The sequence below is a fragment of the Sinocyclocheilus anshuiensis genome, unplaced genomic scaffold (assembly GCF_001515605.1).
Source record: "Sinocyclocheilus anshuiensis isolate Anshui unplaced genomic scaffold, SAMN03320099.WGS_v1.1 scaffold152, whole genome shotgun sequence".
In the NCBI taxonomy this organism is placed as follows: Eukaryota; Metazoa; Chordata; class Actinopteri; order Cypriniformes; family Cyprinidae; genus Sinocyclocheilus; species Sinocyclocheilus anshuiensis.
This window is the reverse complement of record NW_015555781.1, coordinates 2,955,852-2,981,235: the sequence shown is the minus strand read 5'-3', so window position 1 is coordinate 2,981,235 and position 25,384 is coordinate 2,955,852. Positions and strand designations below refer to the sequence as shown.

The 25,384-nt window shown below is 36.2% G+C and overlaps 2 protein-coding genes across 3 annotated transcripts in view; both read right to left on the bottom strand.

Moving 5' to 3' along the window:
* Positions 1-3,400, bottom strand: part of LOC107674701 (AP-5 complex subunit zeta-1-like) — a 15,009-nt gene extending 11,609 nt beyond the window's left edge. Inside the window, 6 exon segments of the mRNA XM_016468780.1 lie at positions 319-487; positions 616-728; positions 2,437-2,581; positions 2,656-2,839; positions 2,975-3,112; positions 3,241-3,400. Coding sequence (XP_016324266.1) covers positions 319-487; positions 616-728; positions 2,437-2,581; positions 2,656-2,839; positions 2,975-3,112; positions 3,241-3,281 — 790 coding nt within the window. The 5' untranslated portion in view covers positions 3,282-3,400.
* A 4,258-nt stretch (positions 3,401-7,658) lies between these two features.
* LOC107674632 (forkhead box protein K1-like) overlaps positions 7,659-25,384 on the bottom strand; it is a 19,861-nt gene continuing 2,135 nt past the window's right edge. The window contains exons 2-9 of one of the 2 annotated variants that reach the window (XM_016468659.1): positions 21,380-21,577; positions 16,191-16,347; positions 15,960-16,106; positions 15,684-15,877; positions 12,684-12,850; positions 11,286-11,543; positions 10,978-11,190; positions 7,659-9,731 (exon numbers count right to left, since the gene is read on the bottom strand). In XM_016468659.1, the coding sequence (XP_016324145.1) occupies positions 9,547-9,731; positions 10,978-11,190; positions 11,286-11,543; positions 12,684-12,850; positions 15,684-15,877; positions 15,960-16,106; positions 16,191-16,347; positions 21,380-21,577 (1,519 nt within the window). In that variant the 3' untranslated portion in view covers positions 7,659-9,546. The remainder of the gene's footprint in view (positions 9,732-10,977; positions 11,191-11,285; positions 11,544-12,683; positions 12,851-15,683; positions 15,878-15,959; positions 16,107-16,190; positions 16,348-21,379; positions 21,578-25,384) is intronic. The other variant, XM_016468660.1, reaches the window with a different exon arrangement.

Sequence of the window (25,384 nt, the reverse complement as noted above, 5' to 3'; positions counted from 1 at the left end):
AAGAGTGAAAAATTTAAGGGGGTCTGAATACTTTCCGTACCCACTGTATATCTTACATGGGACAGCTTGAAAACAGCATTGATACTGTTACATTCATTTTCTGGCAATTGAAATACAGCTGAAATAAATATAAATTATTACAATAAAATGGAAATATTAAAAAATATAATAATGACAAAAGAACATTAAATAAAAACTAATAATATAAAAATAAAAGCTAATCCAAAATATTAATAAATAATATAATAGTATATAAGTAATACTAAAATAACGCTGATCATAAAGCAAACCAACTGCCACAACGTCTGTTTGGACTACCTGATTCTGTGTTTGTAGTCCCGTCTGTGTCATAAGTGAGAAGCCAACTCTTGATCATAGAGAAAGTGTACATATTCATCCACTGGTCCTCAGTGTAGCTCTGACCCACACACAGCACAGTGAAGAAGTTACCCATTACCACCCCATCCACCTCCGTCAGTGGAGCTGGCTGATGAAGAGATGTTAACAAGTGATGATCAGTTCACGATCACTCAACAGTGTCATTATAAATTTGCGCTTGAGCTAATTGGTTGATTGTGAAGGTACTGATGAATGAAGAAAAGCAACATGCCCCACCTGACGTGTTCTTGGTCCACTGAAAAATCCCCCAGAAGACATTGAGGCTCCCTGCTGCATACTGGCATAACGCAACCAATCCACCAATTTACGACTGACCAGATTCACCTGATCTGGGTTTAGTGAGCACATAATTCATGTTAATGTCTTTGCATTTTCCAGATTATAGTATTTCAATCATGCCTATGTAAGGTCCACACACTTGGCCCAAGGAAGGTATCCAGTGGTGGAATCCAGTGGAGGGAGGAGATGAAAAGGCACTGATGCATATGTGAGAGAGGCGTTTCCTGCACCACCCCTCTGTGGGGTGTCTTGAAGATGCCCGTGCAAGTTTGTATTGTCTGTTTCTCAGGAGATCAAAGTATTTGAGTTTCGGAACTGATGCATATATGAGAGACGTTTTCCCGCATTTTCTCTCAGTGAGATGTGGAAACAGATGTCTGTATGTTAATGCACTGTGTGTGTATTGTCTGTTTCAGAAGATCAAAGTGTCTGAGGTTCTGTAATTCTTACACCTATATCAATGTATAAGAAGCTAACTATAGAAATATGAGATTGCCACTGAGTCTGTTGGAACAAACAGATTGGAACAGATTTTGAGAAATTTACATCACATTAAATCACTTGCTCACCAATGGTTCCTCTACAGTGAATGCGTGCCAAACAGCTGATAAAAACATCACAATAATCAACAAGTAATCCACACGACTCCAGTCCATCAGTTAGCATCTTGTGTCATGACATCTAGTCTTTTATCCAAAATATGACTTTCTCCAGTGAAAAAGTCATCTCGTCTGAACCAGGAGAGAAATATGCACAGATAAAGCACAGTTTACAAGTGAAAACAGTCCAAAAAAGTTCTAAACAAATATGTTGGTGGATTGTGATGTGAGAGGACAACAGCAGATGGACTTTTTCCACTGGAGGAAGTAATATAATGGATTATGTACTCAGTATTTTGGCCAGAAGCAATGATTTAAAGGGGTCATATGATGCTGCTAAAAATAACATTATTTTGTGTATTTGGTGTAATGAAATGTGTTTATGCGGTTTAAAGTTCAAAAAAACACATTATTTTCCACATACTGTACATTATTGTTTCTCCTCTATGCCCCGCCTTTCTGAAACACGTCGATTTTTACAAAGCTCATCGGTCTGAAAAAGCGAGGTGTGCTGTGATTGGCCAGCTATCCAGTGCGTTGTGATTGGCCGAATACCTCAAGCGTGAGACGGAAATGTTACGCCCCTCACATACTGTTGATGCCGTGTCCCGGCCGGAGCGACGAGACAACATTAAAACCCATTACAAACGAGGCATTTCTTGCATCCAGTGGGAACATAATTACTGATTATAATGACTTATACTGTCTTTTTACACGTTGCATTGCATCGCGCCGTGTAAACATAAAACTCTGTCTGCATTTGTGGTCGGAGAAATGACAAACAAGTGCTACTCTACTGCCCAAAACTCGCGTTTGAATCATCAGTGGCTAATCGTTTAAATGAAAACGTACTTACGTATGTCAGAACAGCCGGCATTGTAGTCTAACGTTACTCTCCCAGGATCACATCATATGACCCCTTTAAATTTAAAACACCTTAATAAGGGATTTGTTTCTTACAAACACACAGCTTTTCACTTCACAAGATGTTAATTGATGGACTGGGGTCGTGTGAATAACTTGTGTATTACTGTGATGTTTTTATCAGTTGTTTGGACTCTCATTCTGATTTTCATTACTTCTGATATTTGGACCCTACTGTAATTCCCAGAGACACTTCCAATATAATATTGTGTTTCACAAATGTGATCAACTTTACCATCTGTGAGAATCTCTGGATAAACAGTAATCATTTTAGAGAGAATGGGAAGCGCATGTCTGGATATCTGCCCATCAGACAGCTGAGACTCAAGACTTTTCAGCAGATGGTGGCAAAGGGGCATCACATCTTCTTTATTTCCAGCCTGAGAACAATTAGGCGATTAATTCAGTGTTCATGAACAAAACACAAGCTGATCGTGAACAGCGTGTGACTCACCTGACTGAGAACAACACTGGCCACATAGCTGAAGGTCCTGCTGTCGTGACTGAGATCAGAGCAGAGGCTGTGTACGCTGGGAGGAAAGCTCTCCCGTATGATGGAGGAGGACAGAACCTGAAGCTGCTCTGGACATGAAGAACGAAGAACCGTCTGCAGCTTCATCACCAGATCTGATGGGAGCCTGATGGTAATGGAAGTGTTTAATTATACACTTAAAATGCTCCTAAATATACTTTTCTGAACTCTTCTGAAGGGTCAGACAAAAGGTTTCATGCCTATGTGCTGTTCAGATGTATTTCACATGAATATGACTCACTCTCTTGCATATTTAGTGGCAGAAACTATCAGATTGAGTCTCTGGAGGGAGTCCACTGTGTCTCCACTAATGTCTTTAATGTGGAGCAGCTTAAATATGCGCCCGCAAAACCTCTGCAGCTCTTCCTCCTTGATTTCTCTGAAAGGCATATTTGAACGAATTAACAGATTTGTCATTGAGAAGAACTTGTCTAATTCATAGGCTATAACTGACCAGTCATGTGACGAATACAGCTTTAAACATTTTACGTAAAGACACAGTTTTACCTTGCCTGCTTTATTAAACTCTCCGTCGCGGCAGCATACATTTTTAAAATAATGCAATAACATGTCAAAACATAAAACAAGAATCAAAACATTTGCTCCGTCAGCTATGATGTCCTGACAACAAATCACATGACAACAATTGGTTCCGCTTTTCCGCGTAAGTCGGCCACAAAACAGTGTAACAAACAGGAGGGTAGAATTTGCATGTATTCATACTGTGGTTGAATATCATATTTAATAATCAGAATATTCGGTGTGTACAAAATCATATGCTGAGAATATTCGTATCTCTCGGTAGATATGTGATTTATATATGGTTCAGGGGATCCAGGGGATAATTTTTAACTTGCAATGTACAAGTTGAACCTCTTCAAGCAACAGCCATATGAAAATTGTTTATAGTAAAAATGGTTCGAGTAGAATGCTAGTTATTCCGAATTGAGCCACAGAATATAAGTAGAATTACACATCCATAGGTAGAATACAGACATCCCACCCTGTAAAAACTCATTTAAGGAAGGTGTACCACCCTCAACAGCGCTAATTATTATTATATAATTATTTACAGTACACACACACATACATACATTCATTACTTTAGTATTATGTTTTCTGTCTCAAATGGCTAAAATAAATGGTAATGCAACTCTTATGCATGCAGTTCATTTACAAACTTTCCTTGTTCTTACGTGATGTGGCTTGCTTTGCAGATTTGAGCGTTTTACTGGATGGCTCAAAGTCATAGCAGTCTGTGTCAATTAATTTTTTTATTTTGCATGAAATAAGAGATAACTGTTTGGTCTACTTAGTACATATGAGACCAATCATCAGAGGATGCTCATTCTGTTGCAATTTAAAACTTATACTATCATACTTATACTATCATACATAATACTATCATGGCCGTAGCCAGGGTTTGAAAATTAGTGAGGTGAGACAGAAATGATGTTTGTGAAAGATGTTTTCTGTTTTGAAAGGATGAACACTGTAAAATTATACCATAGTCTATTTATTGCATTGTTAATATTTACTATAGATTACAGGTGGATCATTTTATCAGTTGTTTATTATTCATGCAACAATCCATATTACTGTTATAGTTTTCATTAATAATCATTGCTCTATGATAACTTTGCCTAGTGCTCTTATGGATGTTTTTAGCATGACTGTGAAAATGTAACGACTACTGAATAAAATAGTATAGACTACTTCATGGCTAGTGTTTGCGTATTTCATTTCATTCTGTAACCTACTTGTTCTTCAGATCTGTGCACTAGTGTAAATGCTACTGTTTTTGATAACGTTTCTAATAGATAATATCATGTTTTTTTTTTTTTTGCTTTTCCCTAACCGAATGTGCTATCCTGTCAGCAATAACATGTCCATGGGCTCTTTTGATAACTGTCAGTTTAAGTGCCGGCGACGCAGTGTTGCCAGATATTGCTATTAAAACAAATAAAAACCGAAAAATAAAAAATAAACCGAAATTATTTCAAATATTTTGCAAATAAGAAAAGGATATCGCTGACCCTAAATTGCAACTTCCCACTCTATTAACTTTCTAAACTGTCAAATTAAGTGGAAAAGAAAAGTCCAAAAACGCCAGGATCTGGCAACACGGCGGAGGTGGGATGTCTGAATATTCATTCATTTATGGTTACATCTATGGCTAAACTATAAGACTAAAAATGGGGGTTTGGTCCCCTCGAGAAAGATCAGTGTTCATAAGAAAAAGCCATTAGCTTGTAAAATCCAATTTCACCTTATATACCAAATAACATCTGCATACTTATTACATGACAAAGTAAACTTTAAAGTAAACTTTAAAGCAAAAAAGTGTTTTTAATAGTCAATATAAATATACTCTAATTCCCCAATAATTATACAGTGCACTAAAATATGAAGAAAGTTTTTTTAACAGCAGTTTAAAAAAAAAAAGAAAAAAAAATCTAGTTCTATATTTACCTACCACCTTCTCTACAACAAAATATAGAAATACACTAAACATATAACAAACATTCAACTAAATTAATGAAGGACTAACTACAATAAAAACATCATAATCCTATAGCATTGCAGTGTTAATGCACAGTACTTTCTTAATAGTAAAACATATATCAGATTTAAATGTAAAGAAATAAAGTTTTGTGCCAAACTAATGAAATAAAATAAAAAAGGCACTGTTCTGATTAAATTAATAAAGCCAGTCTCGTGATCAGTTACAAGATCTTTCATTCACTCAGTAAAATCCTTGTCATTCATTTGAAATATTTTAACAAGATTTATAATACCTACACCAGCAACGAGGCAATTTATTTGGTAACACTTTACAATAAGGTTCATTAGTTAACTACTTTAGTTTACACGAACTAAGAATGAACAATACTTCTACAGCATTTATTAATCTTAATGTTAATTTCAACATTAATGCATTATTAAAATCAAAAGTTGTGCTTGCTAACATTAAAGGCACAATATGTAATTTTCGCCGCTAGAGGGCGCGTATTCAAAATAAACAAATAGACAAAGGCGTAGTTTCATGACGCCGTGACTGAGTGTGGGGGTTATGACGTCATTGGCAGGCGACACAATGACACTATGGACACGGTCCGTGTCACTAGTTAAAATTGCTTATTTCTCTGGATTTAAACATTCTTCGAAACATTTGGGATAATGTAAGTACACAGCAAAATATATAACATTGTTCTAGTGGGTTTTGGATATTTTAATAAAAAAATCGTACATATTGTGCCTTTAATGTACTGTGAATTAACATGAACAATGAATGACTGTATTTTCATTAACTAACATTAACAAAGATTAATAAATACTGTAATAAATATACTGTTCATGGTTCATTCATGTTAGTTAATACATTAACTAACGGAACCTTATTGTAAAGTGTTACCATTTATTTTTACACAGACTCCATTGATGCTGTAAAAATCAAAGCTGTAATTAGCCAATAGCAAGCTATAAATTCATACCTACTGTTCTTAAAGTCAGAGATCTTCATTACATGTGCAAGCAGGCTGCAGTTGAAACTTTGTAGTTCAAACTTTTTAATAGTTTGCTATTAACATTCCAGCATATTCAAGAGTTCTGCTCAGGCAAAGACAGGACAGAGTTGCACAGTTTTGGTGCACAGGGTTATAAAGAGTGTTAATATAATACAAATTGGAAGCAAATTGTGAAAAAATTGAGAAACAGAATCAAGCTAGGTACCCTGCATACAATACAGACAAGTAAGATTTGAACGTTTGAAAATAAATTACATGAATGATAAAAGAAACAAAATCATGGTGAAGGGGCAGACATTCAAAGCAATGCTTAAATCTTCATCCATGTGGAATCAAAACAGAAAATGCCATTATCACTGATTCAAGATTAGCCAGTGAAGTATTTTTATTTGTTCCAGATACACCATTGCATAAAATGCATGGACAGAAGAAAAGTCCTCATACAATTTGTGTAGTTGTAGTTGAGTCAAAAGAGAAAGAAAAACCTACATCAAATGTTTAGTGTATAAACACTTGCATATGCTAATATGCACAACACAAGAAGCACAAAAAGAAATGATAAAAAAATCTTGGTGATAAAAATACTCCATGGTTATATATGCGTACAGACACTGTGACAGATTGTGAAAAAATTATGAAAAAAACATTTAGGCAGTGACAGCTAATTCTGTACGATAAGTGTGTTAACAATGACAGACAATGTTTGTTTCACCAATGTACTGGTTATTCCATAATGATCTAAAAGGAGAGGGGAAAAAAACATGTACATATGGATTGGTTTCATTTTAAGGCAAATCAAAATTTTGTTCTTGGTTTTTAAATAAAATTGTACTTCAAATGGAATAGTGGTTCTCTCATTTATTGTGAAGCCCATGTGAATACATGAAAAAAAGAGCCATATCCAATCAGACTAATTAAAAACATTCTTTATGGTTTTGCACTGATATCTGCATCGTTTGAATCCAAATGTTCTTTCAAAGCATTTAAAGGAACAGTTGAATCAAAAAGGAAAATTTGGTGAAAATGTACTCACCCTCAGCCAGCCCATCCAAGATTTCTTCTTCTTGGTTTGTTTCTTCATCGGAACAGATTTGGAGGAATTTAGCATTATATCACTTGCTGACTTTCTCCGGAGAAAGCAATATAATCGATAGAGGACTATATAATGGATAGCCAGAGAAGAAACAGTCTGAAGTTAAAAACGTCTTGATGAATTTCTTACAAACACAAAGCTTTTCACTTCACAAGACATTAATTGATGGACTGGAGTCTCGTGGATTATTGTGATGCTTTAATCAGCTGTTTGGACTCTCATTCTGACGGCACCCATTCACTGCAGAGGATCCATCGGTGAGAAAGTAATGCAGTGCTAAATTTCTCCAAATCTGTTCAGATGAAGAAACAAACTCATCTACATCTTGGATGGCCTAAGAGTCTGTAAATTTGCAGCGAACTTTCCTTTTTGGGTGAACTATTCCTTTAAATCCACCAAAAGACTTTTCTGTTTACTGACAGATTCCTCTTGATTTATACATTAGTCTACTGAGCTATAAGAAGTTCTGCATCAATAAAAGCTTGCAAATGATGAAAAGTTTCATTTCCTGTGTACTTTTATCCTATTGCTCAGTCAATTCCAGTCACAATATGATTCATCATCTCACCTTTTCTTCTAAGGTTCTAGACATTGTTACACAGGCAGGATGCTGTTGTTCATTTTTTTCATACAAGATGTGTTCATTTAAACCTGCAAATTAACTTCTTAGTAGGAAAGTTTGATATTGTTGTCTTTAAGTAGTACATCACAATGATTTTTATTTTATTTAGTCCTGAAAGAAGTGGAGCACCAAGGCACTAATGATGAGGATATGTATTTGGTCTGTTAAGATTTCGATTTAAAAGGAACACTGTACGGCTGTCACTGTACAACTACACTAGTATACAAAGAAGCTATCGGTAGCTCACTTTACTCCACAATTTGTGGTGTGTATAATTTGCAACATACAAAGCGGTTACTGAACTGAATCCTGTTAGTGATTGTCTTGAAAACACATTTGAATAATTCTAACAATATATATTTACTCTTCTCTTAGTAAAACTAGAAAGTCTCATTAAAAGGCTGACTTTGTGTATATTACTAAGAAATAAGTTTCTTGAAAATACTGAACATTCATTTAGTGGCTTCTGTGATTAAGTGATCACAGAACGTCAGTGAAGAAACAGCCTCTGCAACAATCAATATGAACAGCTACATTCCTAGGTCTGGAAAAGCATTTGGTTGACATCAGAAACGTATCGTGCTTGCATTCATCCATTGATGCAATCGGGATTATGATGCTTAAGATATTTAGGGAGCAGAATTTTGGCCAAGTGCTAATCGGGATGGACAGATATGACTGAGCTACTTTCCTTTTTTAACACAAAACATCACAACTGTGTCTACATACACATTCTAATGGTTTAATATATTGTTTAGGTCAAAAGTGGGTGCCATGAGTCAAAACAAATAAACAAACAAATGGTACTTACATTCATTGAGTTCTTTTTAATTGTTGTGCTAAACATAGACCAATTAAGAAATTAGAATATTTCTAGACATTTCTCTTTGTAGTAAGCAAGAAAGGTAAGAATCCTCCACAGAAAAATATATTGTACACTATAATAATGTAGGTTAAAGAACTCCAGCTAGAAAAGGCCTCTATTATATCTATTCATTTCTGCTTTGAGTTGTAACAATCTTATTTCATTAAAGATAGCCTTTTTTCTTTTAAACAGAGAGATAAATAAATCCTCACAAAGGCCACACAGGTAACTGCAGGGACGCACAGCTTCCCGTGACCCTTTTTATATACTGCTTCATTCAGAGACACTCTTGGTCTCAGACTGTAATAGCTGCATAGGTATTGGTCCCACCCCATCCCGAAAAGAAGAACTCTCTCAGCTGTACCTTGTGAGGAACTACCTGGGCGCACATGCCTAGCTGGTGTCTTTAAGCACATGCACCTCTCTTCATACTTCTTTCAAACATTCTTACAAGATTAAAAACCCCTACAAAATTAAAACTGAGTGAGCACTGAATTTTAATGCTGCCAGATGTAGCTCAATGAATTTACCCCCATGAAACAACACCCTCTTCTTACAGAGACATTCGATCAGTTACCCGTGCCGGGCGTTTACAAAACTTTGAAGTTCTTGTTTTAAAGAAAACCAAACACGTTTCCCTCAACATGTTTAACGACATTGCGAGACGTGCTTTAAAGATCGGTCAACGGCTCACTCACTCACTCACTCATTCGCTGGCCTCTTGGTTCATTGCAACAATTACAGGCTGAGGGACCGGAGCCACACTGTCCTCCTCCATTTTGGGCCGTTTGGGCTCGGGCTCGTCGGGTTCTATGCTGGAGGGCCTGTTGACCAGCACAGGTGGGGATGTTGAAGCCTGCGCAGCCAAGATCTGAAGAGGATTGGTAAGAGCTGAGGGCAAAGAGATGACAACACAAAGAAATTGGTTACAGATCAATGACAAGTAATAGAAAAATGTAGTCTGGTTTAAAACAAACGTACACTTTGTTTTCATGCTGGCTTTGTATTCGTGATTTTCAACACTTTTGTATAATTTCCAATAAATAAATAAAATGTATAACTAAGAAGCTAAAAGTAATAATCATTCATCAATATCAGTATTTATTCATTATTTTTTAATGCCATGTCAGAATCAGAACAAAGTATATAACAAAAATCATGCTATTAACAAAAAAACATACAAGACATTTAAAATTATACAATGCATTCAGGTGATACTTTTTTAAATACATCAGTTAAACATCTTGAGTAGAAACCATACAGTCCACAGGAATATGTTTAACAGTCAGATGAGTTTCATAAATATCAGTAAGTTTTGGGGAAGTGGCACCACATGACATTTTACAACCTGAAATAATCTTGCCTTGTCATAAAAAGGTCAAATTATCTGATATTTTAAGACTTACAGACACAGACACACAGTCTTGAGGGTCTGCAGGAATCCTATAATATTAAGTTTGAGTTTTTTTCCCCTTCATGTTGATTACATCATGACTGTGTTATTTTAGCATCACTAACATCATAGCATCATAACTGTTATAGGTTATTTCATATTTTGAATTTGATTTGATTTTTATATTTTCTGTTTTCATTTTAGGTTTATTTAAATTGACAGTAATTTAATTTTGTGTTTTATTTAGTTTGATTTATTTGGTGTTATTTTAGTATCATTGATAAACTGTTATAATTTTTTTCAAATTCTGATTTTATATTTTCCATTTTCATTTTAAATTTATTTATTTAGCTTTAGTTTATTTAGTTTTTAACTAAACCTAAATGAAAATGAAAAATGCTGCCTTGGCAACTAACTGAATAAAATAAGTTAAAGTTTTTTATTTTATTTCAGTTAATGTTTATTTAATTTGAATGAAAATTATAAAAACTTTTTTTTCAAGAATTTCAAAACATTTAAAAAAAAAAAAAGAATTTGTGAAAAATTTCACAAAATGAATCAAACTCATGATAGAAAGGTTGTATCAAATCATTGCATGCATAAATTGCATTTCTATGTATTTTTCAGTAAATTAATAGATCTGGACAAAAAAGTATGTCACGATCCTTACATTTAAAGCAAGTTAGAAAATAATCATGCACTGTAAATTTCAAATGTACAGACTTCAGAACAATGCACACATACCGTAAGCACTGGTGACAGGAAGAGCATGTTTGCCATTCTGAGCAATGGCCTGCACAGGAAGCTGGTGAATGGCGCTCTGCTGGACAACAGTGTAGCTCTGCTGCCCCCTATTGGCCGAGCTTATGTGACTCCCTACAGCCTGAATCACTCTACTGCCAACCACAGGCATCTCCTCCACTGCACCTAAACAGACCATAGACAGACTGTTAAGGCCTGTTCACAGAGAGTGCCAATTTTAAAAACTTGGTATCCATGTAGATTTTGCGAAAATTTCTCTGCAATCAAAAAGAAGAAATGGGAAGTTGTACCTCTTTGATCTCCAGGTCCCTCTCCAGAGCCTGATGAGGTGGTGTTAGCCAGGATGTAGCCATTGGGGGAGCTGGTCGAGGTGGTCAACACACGGACCATGGTGACAGCTGGCGCCTGCTGCACCACATGGATGGCCTGACCAGAGGCCTGGGAGGAGCTAATGATGGAGGCCGGCATGTAAGCCACAGGCTTGGGTAACACGGCTGAGGACTGAGGTGGTACAGCCATGATTACAGGCTGAGCGCTCACTGGAGAGCCTGAGAGACAAGAGGAATCATAGAGAGTCTGAGAAAAATATATTTAGGGCTTGAGAAGTGACTTTGAACTAGTAGCTTGCTAAGATAGCATAGATATAAAAAGTAGTTAGCGACACCATAAGTTATAACAAAACACAAAAAACTAAATAAAACAAACAAATAAAACAAAATGAACTCAAATGAAAAACCAAACAAAACAAAATACAAAACCATACCATAACAAATCAAACCAAAACAAAAAAAAAAACAGGCAAACATTTCACCCGTATGCAACTAAAACAAATAAAATATTAAATAAATCAAATTTATTTAAAGAAGGAACTTCTGGGAAAACTTTCTGGAAAAGTGATGACTCAACTAATTTCAACCAGTTTATTGAAACTAACCAAATGAAGGATTCAAAGAACTTGTAAGGTTGTGTGTAATACAATGTGACATTTTTAATTAACTCAAAATAATTAAAAATTAATCATTAATAACAGATTTTACATCTACTATAAGTATTTCCATTCTTAACCGGATACAAACAGTACACTCACGTTAAGCCGTATATAATATAGCAAATCTCATCTGCTTGAATGCCCAGCGATACATTAATATTGGATATATAGTATATCCTACTTTACCTGCATACATACAGCATACTCATGTAAAGCAATATATAGTGTATAGCAAATCTCAGCTGTGTGACTGTTTATATCAATCACAAAATATAAAGTTAGCTTAGTAGGGCGATATATAATATATAATATACAGCAAATCAAAACTACTGGATTGTTTATGTCATCACAAAATGTGAACTTTATATTATTGTTCTAACCTGCTAAATGTGGCTAGGCATGAAGCTGTTAAGATATTATAAACATTAACATCATGATTTTGTGTAAAGCCTCTTTAACGATTTGTATTGTGAAAAGTGCTATACAAATAAATTTGACTTGACATTTAGTCAAGCTACAAAAACACTGAAAGACAACAGCTGAAAAACTATACTATACTGAAAAACATACTACTGAAAAAATGTAGGTAAGTTAGTATTGTTTCTGTTTGGAGACTTTACATCCAAACACTGCTAGTCACGCACACTGCTGTGCAGTCAGTCAGTCAGTACTGCTGTGCTATGAAAGTAAACACGCTCACCTGGTGCACTCTGGGAGTATCGGTATTCGGGCACAGAAGCAAGCTTAGAACCAAAGTCATGCTCATGAGACATTGGTGATCCTTCGCGTGACAGACACTCAGGGGTCTGGAAGCCACTCGAGTGTGGAGAGAAGAGGCTGGAGTGGGTGGGAGATGCTGGAGCACTCCTGAAACCAACAATGATCTGTCAGTCACACGCCACACAGAAACTCTCACACACACTGTGAATGCTACACATACTTGTTCAGATGTTACTCGCCAAGCAGGGTCCAAAAATAACTTTTTGCCTCACCTGCCTAAAGTTGTACAATTTGAATGGAAACATTTTCCAATGTTAAACTTTTAACAACTTTAAGAAATGAGTGTGAATTTTTTTGAGGGAGAAGCTTTCAAAACACTGCTCTTTTTGTTTGAGCAGTGTGAGTTTTGGGGTGACACTAGCAAATAATGGTTTGGGAATCCTGTTTGGAAACAATCCATATAGACACAATTCTGTTTGGTGCCAACAGGGGTGCAGAAATGGGACACTTTGCTTTTACGAAAATGTATTGCCTCTGAATAGGTGCCAACTCATTAGCCAACTCAATTTTAGATGGGGGTGTCATACATTAACTGCCATGACATTACATTACTATGGTAACACTAAAACTTAAATTGACACTGATATGGTTTTCTTGACACTGACAGAGTTAATTGATCCTAAGATAAATGAATTATTAATCTGTGAATGTCTTGCAGGATCCCATCAGCCAGTCTCCTAGTGAAGTGGTACCTCCTACTAAAATACTAAAACACTGCAATTTTCAATGTTATATTAGGTGTAGTGGATAAAACGATAACGATAATTATCGCAATTAAAATTTCCTCGATAAAATGATAACAAGAGTTGGATAAATGTTCGATATAATGTTTATGTGTTATAAGCAGAATGAAACAGTGTGACTCATTTGAATCGCTCAACACGGAGCATTTATCTGCTCGGCTCAAAGCGAGCTCACTAGAGCAGATGCGTTTACTCGCTGATGAGTCTCAGTAACATGACACTGAACAGCGCTGTGAGATCCAGTGAGAAGCGCTTGAATTCAGTGACAAACCCAAATGACTGTGATTTTAACTAGTTTAAAGTCCCCATGAAATCAAAATTAAAGTTTTTTGGGTGTTAGTATCAATGTTAGTCTTAAGGTTATCTATAAGGCAGTGTGCTCCAAAACAGTGACAAAATTCGCATTTAGAAGATATAAGCATTCAAAGCTTGCAGTTCTTCACTTCCGCCAAAACGGCTCAACGATTTTTTTGACGTCACATCGTACTTCAGCTTCTCATCGAACTTTCTGTCCAATCAAATGCTCTCTAGAATCCGAAGCGCCCGCCCCCTACACTATAATATAGATGCTGAAGCCGCGGCTGAAATCGGTCACTTGTCCACAGAATTAGTATTTTCTGTACAGTGAATGGCACGTAGTGCACTATATAGGGGACAGGGAACGATTCAAACCGTGTAAATATATATTTTATAGCAATATGGATGAGATTGTGGCTGGCATACCCTGTCAAATGCGGCTTTACGGAGCTCAATGGCTCTGGCCCAAGCTGTGATATAAACAAACGCTATTGGCTATTTTAAAAAGGGGCGGGGCTGCTTGATATGTCCCACACTGTCTTCCTGTTTCAGATAAAATGACGTCAACACAGAGTAACGCTGCGTGTTTCTAAGCATTTCAGGGGACCTTTAAAGCCAGATGAAACAGCGCTGACAAACAGCAGAAACACTGTGCACTACGATACAGTCAGAAGGCTTTTCAATCTACAAATCGCCGTCAGTTACCATACATTTACTGTAGTAACACTAACCGCACCATGGTATTGTGCCAGAAATGTGGGATATTCATACTGAATTTTATTATATTATTAATGTAAACATGCATTAAATATATTAAAGGAGTAATGGAATATAATTACAGTATTTTTTTGTGATTAAGCTATAGCATTTGTGCATTTATACTAAATGTATTTAGACTACTGTTTTTCATACAAATACCTAGAAACCATATAGTTACATTTTTACCATGGTATTATATGTGTGGGTTTAACTGTGGTTATCATGATCTAAATGTATGCTACTATGGAAGACCAATGGTTAATTTGAATAAAACTCAAACAGTCAGAATAAAAACGAGGTTATATTTTTTTACAGATGTTACTGTTTTTGATAATGAACATAAATTTACATCTGCATCCTTACTCAAGCTACAACTAGCTACTGTCAAATGTGCATAAGAGACAATTTTATATTATTAATATAATAATATTAATATCCCGTAATTGCAGGCTGCACTGCTAACTGTGCTGAAGATATGCATCATCAAAGTCAGACAAAACAAACCTTTTTCATGATTTTCATTAGAACATGCAGAAACTACGAAAATAAATGTTCTATTAAGATATTTTATTAAGGAAAAATGACTGGAAAAGTGTAACAAAAAGTGTTTGTCATGTTCTGACCATAAAGAGTAGTTTGAAACTACAATTAATGGTCTGCTTTCTACAACTTTCACTTAGAAGCAAAAATCTGATTTAAACTTGAAAGAAATAAAGATCTGAAATGTATCGTGATAATTATCGATATCGACTAATATGAATTTTTTTGATTGTGATCATTTTTTTGCCCATATCGCCCAGCCCTAGTTTAAATCATGCAGTACAATCAATTTTGGACCCAAGTTTAATGCAAGATTATACAGAGTGTTAAAGGCAGAGAGCACAAGGATGTGTGTGACTGATGCTGCTTTACCAAATGACTCCTTAACGAACAAATGAAACGAATCAAATACAAAGAGGTGACAGACTTACTTTGTTCTGCCCAGTGAAGAAACAGACAGAAGGGGAATAAAAAGGGAAACAGAATAGGCTAAGCAGGCTTCTATTACATCAGACAGTGTGAGTGTTTTAAGGGGACGGTGGGGGCATGCAGAGTAAAAGCGGGGGTCTAAATCATCTCACCTTGAGGACAGCGGGCCGAAGGGTGTGCGGAAGCAGGACACTCCTCTCTGCCGGCGCTTTCTAAAGGCCTGTTCCACCAACTTGGACTCTGATGAGGGGTCCACACGCCAGAACGAACCTTTGCCTGGTTCTTCCTGTGAGCGCGGCACTTTAATAAAGTAGCGGTTCAGAGACAGGTTGTGTCTAATGGAGTTCTGGAGCGAAATGAGATAGAGAACCAAATTAGCACACAAACATGACAGACCAACAGACAACAATTTTCGCAAATAAACTGACCTGCCAGCCTTTGTCGGCCGTCCTGTAGTAGGGATAATGCTTGGTGATGTGAGCGTAGATGCCACTTAGTGTTAGCTGTCTGTCCGGTGCAGACGAGATGGCCTGGACTATCAGCTGAGCGTACGAGTATGGAGGTTTGGACTCATCCTGAAGGAATAGCGGACAGTCAATGTTGGGAACAAACACACTGATATCGTCACTGACATGCATTAGGATGCTGGACGCTCTTACCTTAGGACTGTCTCCTCCTGTGGCTTCAGCGCGCTGTTCTGACACAGCTTTGGCTGCGAACTCTGCTGCCAGCTGGAGATCTGAGGTGATGTTGTGCCCGTAGCGGTATCCCGAGGAACCTGCACCCCGAGGGCTCGCTGGGCAGGAATTGGGAACGCTGGGTGGAGAAAAGATGAGCAGAAAGGTGTAAGGTCATCATTTATAACAGTCCAAGAAGATCAGAGATTTAAGGAATATGCCTGATTATTATTATATTCCAGTTAAATGTTAAGGTTTAAAGGCAATCGTTAGTGCTCACGAAGGCTGCATTTAATTGATTAAAAAAACCTGTAAAGCAGTACTATTATTGCAATTTAAATAACTTTTATATTTTCATATATTTTAAGATGTAATCTATTCCTTTAATGGCAAAGCTGAATTTTCAGCATCATTACTCCAGTCTTCAGTGTCACATGATCCTTCAGAAATCATTCTAATATGCTGATGTACTGTTCAAGAAACATTTCTTATTGTTATCAATATTGGACTACAATTGTGCTGCTTAATTATTTTGGCGAAAACAGTGACACATTTTTTTCGGGATCCTTTGATGAACAGAAAGTTCCAAAGACCAGCATTTGAAATAGAAATATTTTGTAACATTATAAATGTCGTCACTTTTGATGAATTTAATGCATTCTTGCTACATAAAGGTATTAATTTCTTTCAAAAGAAAAACCAAAACTTTTGAATGATAGTGTACAACCAAAAAAAAAAAAAAAGTACTCATGTAAACATGTCACGACCAGCAGAAAAAGTAAACCTGGTTATTTTCACTAAGCCAATAGTTAATTTTCATGTTGTGGCCAATATTGCAAATCTTGGCCCTTTTTTAGACAACTAAACATCCAATATCGACCAATAAATAGTCAATATCAACCAGAAAAAACTTAATGGTCCCAGTTTACTGTGAATCTCTAGATAAAGCACTGTTTGCATAAAATAGTACCACACAACAAGAACAACCACATCCATCTAGAACAGCCGTCCCAATCAACACTTTACAGAATAAGTAACTTTTTTGTGCAAAAATCCAAGCTTCAAGTTTTTGCTTTTTAACCCTCTGACTTGCTTGCCTTCTAGCCCCGATTTTAAGTGTATTGTTGTGTCAGTATAAACATGTTTCCCGTTTGTTTTTACAGACTGAGGGACATGTTGAATTGACTGCCTCTGGTAACTGACAGCAGATTACACACACGTTGAAAATAACCCACAACATTATAACCAATATTATAACCCTTGTTATGCACCTGACATAAAAAAAACAATGTGCCAGTAGGTGGCCCTGTGCCTTATAAACCCAACTGTTCAAATAAACAAACAAAATAATTACTGAGCCATTAGCCGCAGGGTTTTCCGAAATGTAACGATAATAACTCTATTATTTAGACTGATAGTGACAGAAAGACATCCTGAGCCATGCTATTTTAAGGCTGTCGTTTATTGTCAACAGTTCCGTAAATCTCCCGTAACACGGACACACCCCACCATTCCTTCACTCGCTGTGTTATTTTTTACCACTGGGTTTCTGACAGCAGGGCACAACAGAGCGCTCAGATAAGGCTGTTGTGCTGCAGGCTCCATGCGTGCTGTGTTGTGAGGGCAGAGACAAACAGGCCTCTCTGAGCGGCCGGCCGGGGGAAGGCAATTGTGTGCATGAGGGCACAGCGGGCGGGGTGCTTTGGGTTGAAGTCCAGTCCTGAGGCAGCATTTTCACAACAGCTGGACCGTATTACAAAAACAACTTAAGGACAAGCAAAAAATACAGCCTGAAACTTCTGTACTAAAACAGAAACTTCTATACTAAATGTGTATCAACTATATGTAAAAAAATAAATAAAATGATTCAAAAGCAAAATGTACGTCCTAGTTCAAATAAAAAACTAAAGGAATTTCTATTGGAGTTTATATCATAAAATGGAAACAATCCCAAAGGATCCCAATGGGATCAAAATCAAATCAAAGGACCCAGATTTTACATTAGGCTTCAAATGATGATACAACACAGTAACAACATTGTTTATGGCACAAAAGTGAACAAAAATATACAAAAATAATCAAAGAATTTTATTAAATATTATATTATTATTATTTTTTTTTTTCACTGTAAGTCAAGATATATTTCACACATTCTGGGTTATATTTATATTTACTGTCCAAGAGCCTTTCAGAACTGACCAGTTTACTAGATTTGATGAACTCATTGAAACCTGTTTTGGGTCAACAAATATGCATTACGCATTGCATTTATATTAAAAGCAATAACATGCTGCCACTTTTAGTGCTCAAGTTCAAAACATACTGCAGTATAAACAGTGAAGGTTGGTGAAGCACAGCCACGTTATTCCAAAGGGCCATGTGCAGTAATGATTTACAGAAGACAACTATTTAACCAACTGATCATTAACCCATTTAACAAACAGAAATCTTTTCTGAATAAAAAAAAAAAATAATTCACCCCAAATTCTTTTCGGGTTTCAATTCGTTTTATTGGTAACACTTTACAATAAGGTTAAAATATTTGACATTATCTATGTTATGTAATTATGAACTAAGAATGAATGACAAATATTTTTTCAACATGTATTAATGTTAATTTCTATAGTATAAACTATCATTCAAAAGTTTGAGGTTGGTAAGATTTTTTTAATCAATACTTTTATCCAGCGAGGATGCATTCAATTAATCAGAAGTTACAGTAAGGATATATAAGTATTTTAAACAAAATATTTAAATATTTAAAATAGATGCTGTTCTTATGAACTTTCTATTCATAAAAGATTCCTGAAAACACTGATAATGATAAAAAATGTTTCTTGAGCAGCAAATCAGGTAGGGATGCACAATATTATCGGAAATGTTATAGGAAGCGGCGGATAATGGCTTAAAACATAAATATCGGCATCGGCCCCATGAAAAATGATGCCGATATGCCTTGCCGATCAGATGAATAATTCACATGTGCTCAGGGTGTGATTGTGATAAGAACACGTCATTCTTGAAGTGAACTTTTTCCTGAATGATGATTAGATTCACTGTTTTGGATCGCCACATTTAATCTGAGAATGCAAGTACAGAATGATGCATCCTTTGTGCGATAGAGTCAGCAGTCACTAGCGCGTGCAGCTAGGTCCGAGGCCCCTCCAGTAAGGCGTTTTATTCACTTAGGGGGCACTGTTGGCCTACTTGTTATAAAATGCAAGCAAAATACACAAATTTTGAAATGGATTATGAAAACTTAAATACAAAGAGCTCTAAAAGATTTTCAGAATTTTTACAACTCTTTTGCTTTAGACCATCTACAAATGTTCAATCTTCAAATAAAATGTTAAGGTTACCACTGCATCTGTCTGGAAAAAAAATGCAGTGATTGATTTATAGTTGACTAATAGTTATTTTCAAAGCTTACATTGTACTGTCGTATAAAATAACTTCATTGTTGTTTATTTAATTATAACGAGCAAGTTTTTGTTAAAACTAACCAAAATTAAAATTAATTTGTTTATAATCTCTGCACAGGAGAGACTTGGTGTTGTTTCCAAACAAAAGGGAATTTATCGGTATCCGCATCAGCTATTGGCCAAAATGAGTTCATCTCAGTTCAAATCTGCATATCGGCTATCAGCAAAAATCCAATATCATGCATCCCTAAAATCAGCATATTAGAATGATATCTGAAGGATCATGTGACACTGACTGACTGGAGTAATGACATCACAGGAATACATTTTTATATGCTCAAACAGCAACATTACAGACTAACTAAAGTTGAAAAAGCATAATAGGACCCCTTTAAAAAATACAGTTCTTTTAAATAGTAAGTACCGTTACTAAACAGTCTGTACTGTTATTTTCTATCAAATTAATGCAGTCTTGGTGAGCATAAGAGACTTCATTAAAAACTTTTTTTTTTTTTTAATCCTACAGACACCAAACTTTTAGATGATAGTGTATAATATAAATTAACAATACTTAATGTATTATCATCAACAAACATCAATTAACAAAGAACAGCAGTATATTTATAACATTATTGTAGATTAATAAATGCTGTAAAAAGGTTGCTCAATGTTAGTTTTTGATACTTCTGCATAACTGATGTTAACTTCATTGTAAAGTGTTATCACCTTATCAAAATTATACTATTCTATTCATTACAAAAAGTCAGGAAAACAGACAGTGGGGTCAAATATGTGCAAAGGAAAGGCTGATATTGCTGGTTGTACTGTACATGGCAGTTGTTCAAGTAGCTCCATGTGTGTGGAATTTAAAGCTTTACGCACATCTGCTGTTTGTGCAGCAGGCTGACAATGTGGGAAATGTCCCTAATCTATCACTCCACACAGACAGTATCCTACAAGAGAAAAATATTACAGTAGAAAGTGCAGCTCAGCCGTCGATAACTGGTTCCAACGCTTGTAGAGCTGAATAGAAGGAAATATTCCCCCCAGTAAGGGAAGAGGAATCAGGAAGGGTAGAAAGCATGTGTCTGTTTGTGTTGGGTGTATAAACAGTCCAAGGAGTGGGATGAGGGGGGTGTTTGGAGGCCTCGGAAAAAGGAAACTATCTGTGGCTCAAAACACCAAACCACAACACTTTCCGACCGACCAATCAGAGCGCTCAAAGCTCAGCACATGCCATATACGGTATGTGCACACAGCATGCTCACTTTGAGAGTCACACGTGGCGCAGAAGAGCAGAGAGGCCGCCAGGGGCAGGCTTTTCCCACCACTATTGCATCTGACTACATTTACAATGAAGCCTGACAGCTTCAAACGACCATCAAAATCAAGCATCATCTTTTGCATGCAAATTCTGATGCTTCAGCATTAATGCAGTAATGCACTTTAGAAACGCATTCAAACCTGATTTTAGCTTACACTACAGACATAATAATAGGAATATGCAAAACCTATTGTTTTGTTGTCTAATTATTGATAATCTTTTCAATACTGCAGTTTTGCACAGCAAATACAACATTGTGCTGCAAGGTTTTGCTTTTTTTTTTGTTTTAATTTCTATACCAAAAACTTCAGTTTGCATTTCAGCAACAATACAAGAACAAAATCTACTTTCAAAAAGATCTGCAAAAGAACTGGTTCTCTAATGAAACAATTTTTCTGTGCGTGGTCATTCGGACGAAGTCATACCTAATAGTTCCTGTCGGTGAAGGCAGGGGACTCATCATAGTTCTGAAGTCATTTTCAGGAATGCTGATTTTCAGCGGAGAGATTTGTGGGTAAAGGGGTCTCACAGGGGACACAGGAGCCTCCTTCTTCTGTGTCGCCTTGTGGTACAGCGCCGTAAACTGAATCTTTATCACCGTACTGGGAAATCGAAATGTGCACCTGTAGAGAAGGATACAGACACATTAAGGCATAAAAGTTAATTTTATGAGATCAGTGCAAATATGTGGAAAGCGCTTTTTGTCCATCAAACCTTGCAAACCAGTAAACACACCAACTTTTGACATACCATTTAAAAGTTTGGGCTTGGTAAGATTTTTTATGCTTTTGAAAGAAGTCTCTTATGCTCACCAATACATTGATTAACAATACAGTAAAAACACAGTTTTAAGACGAAAAGGCACTAGTGTAAACGTATTGATCCTTGTCAATACTGGCATTCCCACTGCATTTCAGAAAAGATCACCGTCCACACTACACGACCAAAAACGCATGTTGGATGACCATTCATGCACACTGTAGCATCATGCAAAAGTGACAATTTATAAGATTTATACTACGCTTTTACTCAAAGCTCACTTTAAACCACCATTGCGTGTTTGTAATAACTTCCGATTGTGATCTAATGTGTGTTTTGGCCATATAATGTTGCTGAAATATGTTTTTTTTGTAGCCTTTTATATCAAGCTAAGCGCTACGCCTGCTTAGAATTTCTAATGTAAATACCCCGTATTGTTATGAAAATAGGCAGAATCTCATGAAAATCACATACAAATCATATACTGTCGTAATCGTGTGTTTATTAGTTTCATGTTTTATCCGTGGAAATGTTTTCCTGGGTTTCTTATGTACAGAACTGAACACGGAGGTGTAATGGACATTTTTCATAGGAGACAGGGTGGGTTATGAACGTGTAATATGATTGACATATGAGCAGCGAGTCAGAACAGCGATCGCGGAAGAGAAAACACAGGCAGACAGCGCTGGAAGCAGCTAATGCTTATCAGTGGAAAATGAATAGAAATGATGATTCTGTCTAAGCTATACATTTTAAAACGAAAATGCACTAGTGTAAAGCCTAAAAAGATGTGGAAACTGAAAACTATTTGAACGTTATTAAAACTATTTATTTTAGCACTGATTTATTGTTACATTTTGTTCCTTTGTGCAGTGGCTCAGGATATCAGTCTTTGAGTCTGTAAAAATGTCAACAATCTGAAAAAATAAAACCAAAATTTTTTAGGTCATGTAATCTTGTTAAAATGGATTTCATAAAATTGGTATCAAAAAAAGTATTGTTAAGGAACCAGTATCGAAGTCAAGGTATCGTATCGGTATTGATATCGAAATTTTTTGAATGATACCTAGCCCTAGTAAAAACAGTAATATTGTGAAATATTATTAAAATTTTAAAATAACCGTTTTCTATTTCTTTATATTTTAAATTGTAATTCTAGTGATGTTAAAGCTGAATTTTCAGCATCATTACTCCACTCTTCAGTGTCACATGATCCTTCAGAAATCATTCTAATATGATGATATGGTGATCAAGAAATATTTCTTATTATTATCAATGTTGAAAACAGTTGTGCTGCTTAATATTTTTGTGATGATTTTTTTAAAATATTCTTTGAAGAATTGAAAGGAAAAAAAAACATTTATTTGAAAGAAAAATCTTTTGTAACATTATAAATATCTTTACTGTCACTGCATCCTTGCTAAATGAAAGTATTAATTCGGTAACACTTCAAATTAGGGAACACTTATTCACTATTAACTACGACTTTTCCCTCAATAAATTCCTAATTTGCTGCTTATTAATAGTTAGTAAGGTAGTTGTTAAGTTTAGGTATTCAATAGGATTAGGGATGTAGAATAAGGTCATGTAGAATAAGGCATTAATATGCACTTAATTAGTACTAATAAATGGCTAATATTCTAGTAATATGCATGCTAATAAGCAACTAGTTAAGAGACCCTAAAATAAAGTGTTACCATTCATTCTAATGTTTTGAGATTGGTAGAAAACTAGAGTTTTGTTGCATTTCCCCTACAGACTTCATTTAACATTAACAACAGCCACACCGTTCAGAGATGATTTCTATACTGCTATACTGAATATATGTCCCGGAGCCAGTAGAAAGGTTTGTATGGCATTTTAGATCGATAATCAAACCTTTACTTTGCCGTTAAAGATGATACGTGGATAGCGAACACAAAACAAGTCAAACAATCTGTGTGAAAACTCTAATCATGTAATTCTTAGGCCATGGTTCTGTTTGGGGCCAACAAAATGTGAATTTTCGAGTAAAAAGGAACCCTCCCTTCCACCCCTTTTCTGAGTTTTTGAACTGTCGGCCAGAGAGAATGATGAATTGGTGCACCGCCTCCACTGGATGTATTTACACAAGTGCTGCACAAGGAAGCCACTTTTAATGCTACAGCATACACACTGCTGTTGTTTTGAATGGTTGGCTTGGCATGCGCCCATTACGGGTTCAGTTTGTCCGTGTTTTCACAGCAGTCTGCAGGAATAGTCGCTCTGACCTCCATGACAACAAGCTCCACAGATCTATTTTGCATTGATAAGACAGATGGCATACACGAAAAGATATTTCGATAAGAACGAAGAAGCCAAATAGTGATTTTAATAAAATCTAAGAGTCACAAAGAGCTGAACTCCAGCCACTACTGTTCAGAAAAACTATGCAGGGACCTTCCGTCTGATCTAGTTAACTGGTTTATCCACTTCTCAATCATTAGTGTTTACATTTGAGGCTAAAACTGTCAATGGCATGAGAACTGCTTTCATTCTGATTAACTCTACAGATTACTGAAACTGAAACCAGTTTACTTGCGGTGCACTTTATCAAAAACACCTAATGACGTAGGATCATCAACTACTCACAGATTGGTTTTCTAAAGGTGATTGTTACAGAGATAAACATAACTATTTATACTGCTAAACTTATAACTTAGTGTAAGCAGAACCACAACTAAAACATGGGGAAAGTAACAGTTAAAAAAAAACATTGTCTTTAAATACAAAATTGTATAATTCTAAACCCGTTAAAAACAAATTCTACAAAATTTGAAAAGAAAATAAGATACTTTGAAACCTCAAATAATTTGAAATTAAATATTTGAAAAACTGCTTCAAATAAAAAAAATAATTCAAAGATTGATGAGACTTTATACTGACAACTGTAATAATTATTTACAGTTCAAAACAATCTGAACAAGTAAAACTGCATGAGGATTGTGTACAAACAATGCCATATTACCACTCAAACGGTGTTGTTCGAAGTGCTTCATTAAAGTATCACTAGGTTTTCCCCTGTTCTTTGTCAGCAGAGAATCATAAAGCAGTTACTATTGACGCATCATAAACGCGGCCTGTATCTCACATCTGCCCACAAAATCATGCGGTGGATCCAGCCTCTGTCATGCACACAGTTCCTGTGGTCGTAATGTGAAACGTTTAACTAATGCTGGTTATCGAGTTCGATACTTTTTAGGCACCGACCGAAATGCCTCGATACCATCGAGTATCGAAAAACGTCTCGTCGTTCGGTACCAAATTTCGATACCTAAGGGGTTAATCTCATCAGCGTCAGTGAGCCAATAAGCCTGCAGCACTAGCCGGTGTGTTCGACTAGAAGAGGTGCGGCGCAGATCGATCAGTGTTTGACATCCGCGAGAGCGATTCGAAAGCGCACGGAGCAGTCTGCTCTCTTTAGCTCTTGTGGTACTGTAATACACCGATCGGTCTGCACAGTCAGTCCGCGTCAAGTCGAACACACCTACTAGTTTACACCGGTTACACTCAGAGATGTGGCGCACACGTGAGGCTGTAGTGCGAATGAGTCCCAGCCCCCTTTGATGTAAGGCTACATTTACACTGGTGAGTTTATGTTTTAAAATGAAAACGATCCTCGTCATACTGGCGTTTCCACTGCGTTTCAAGCC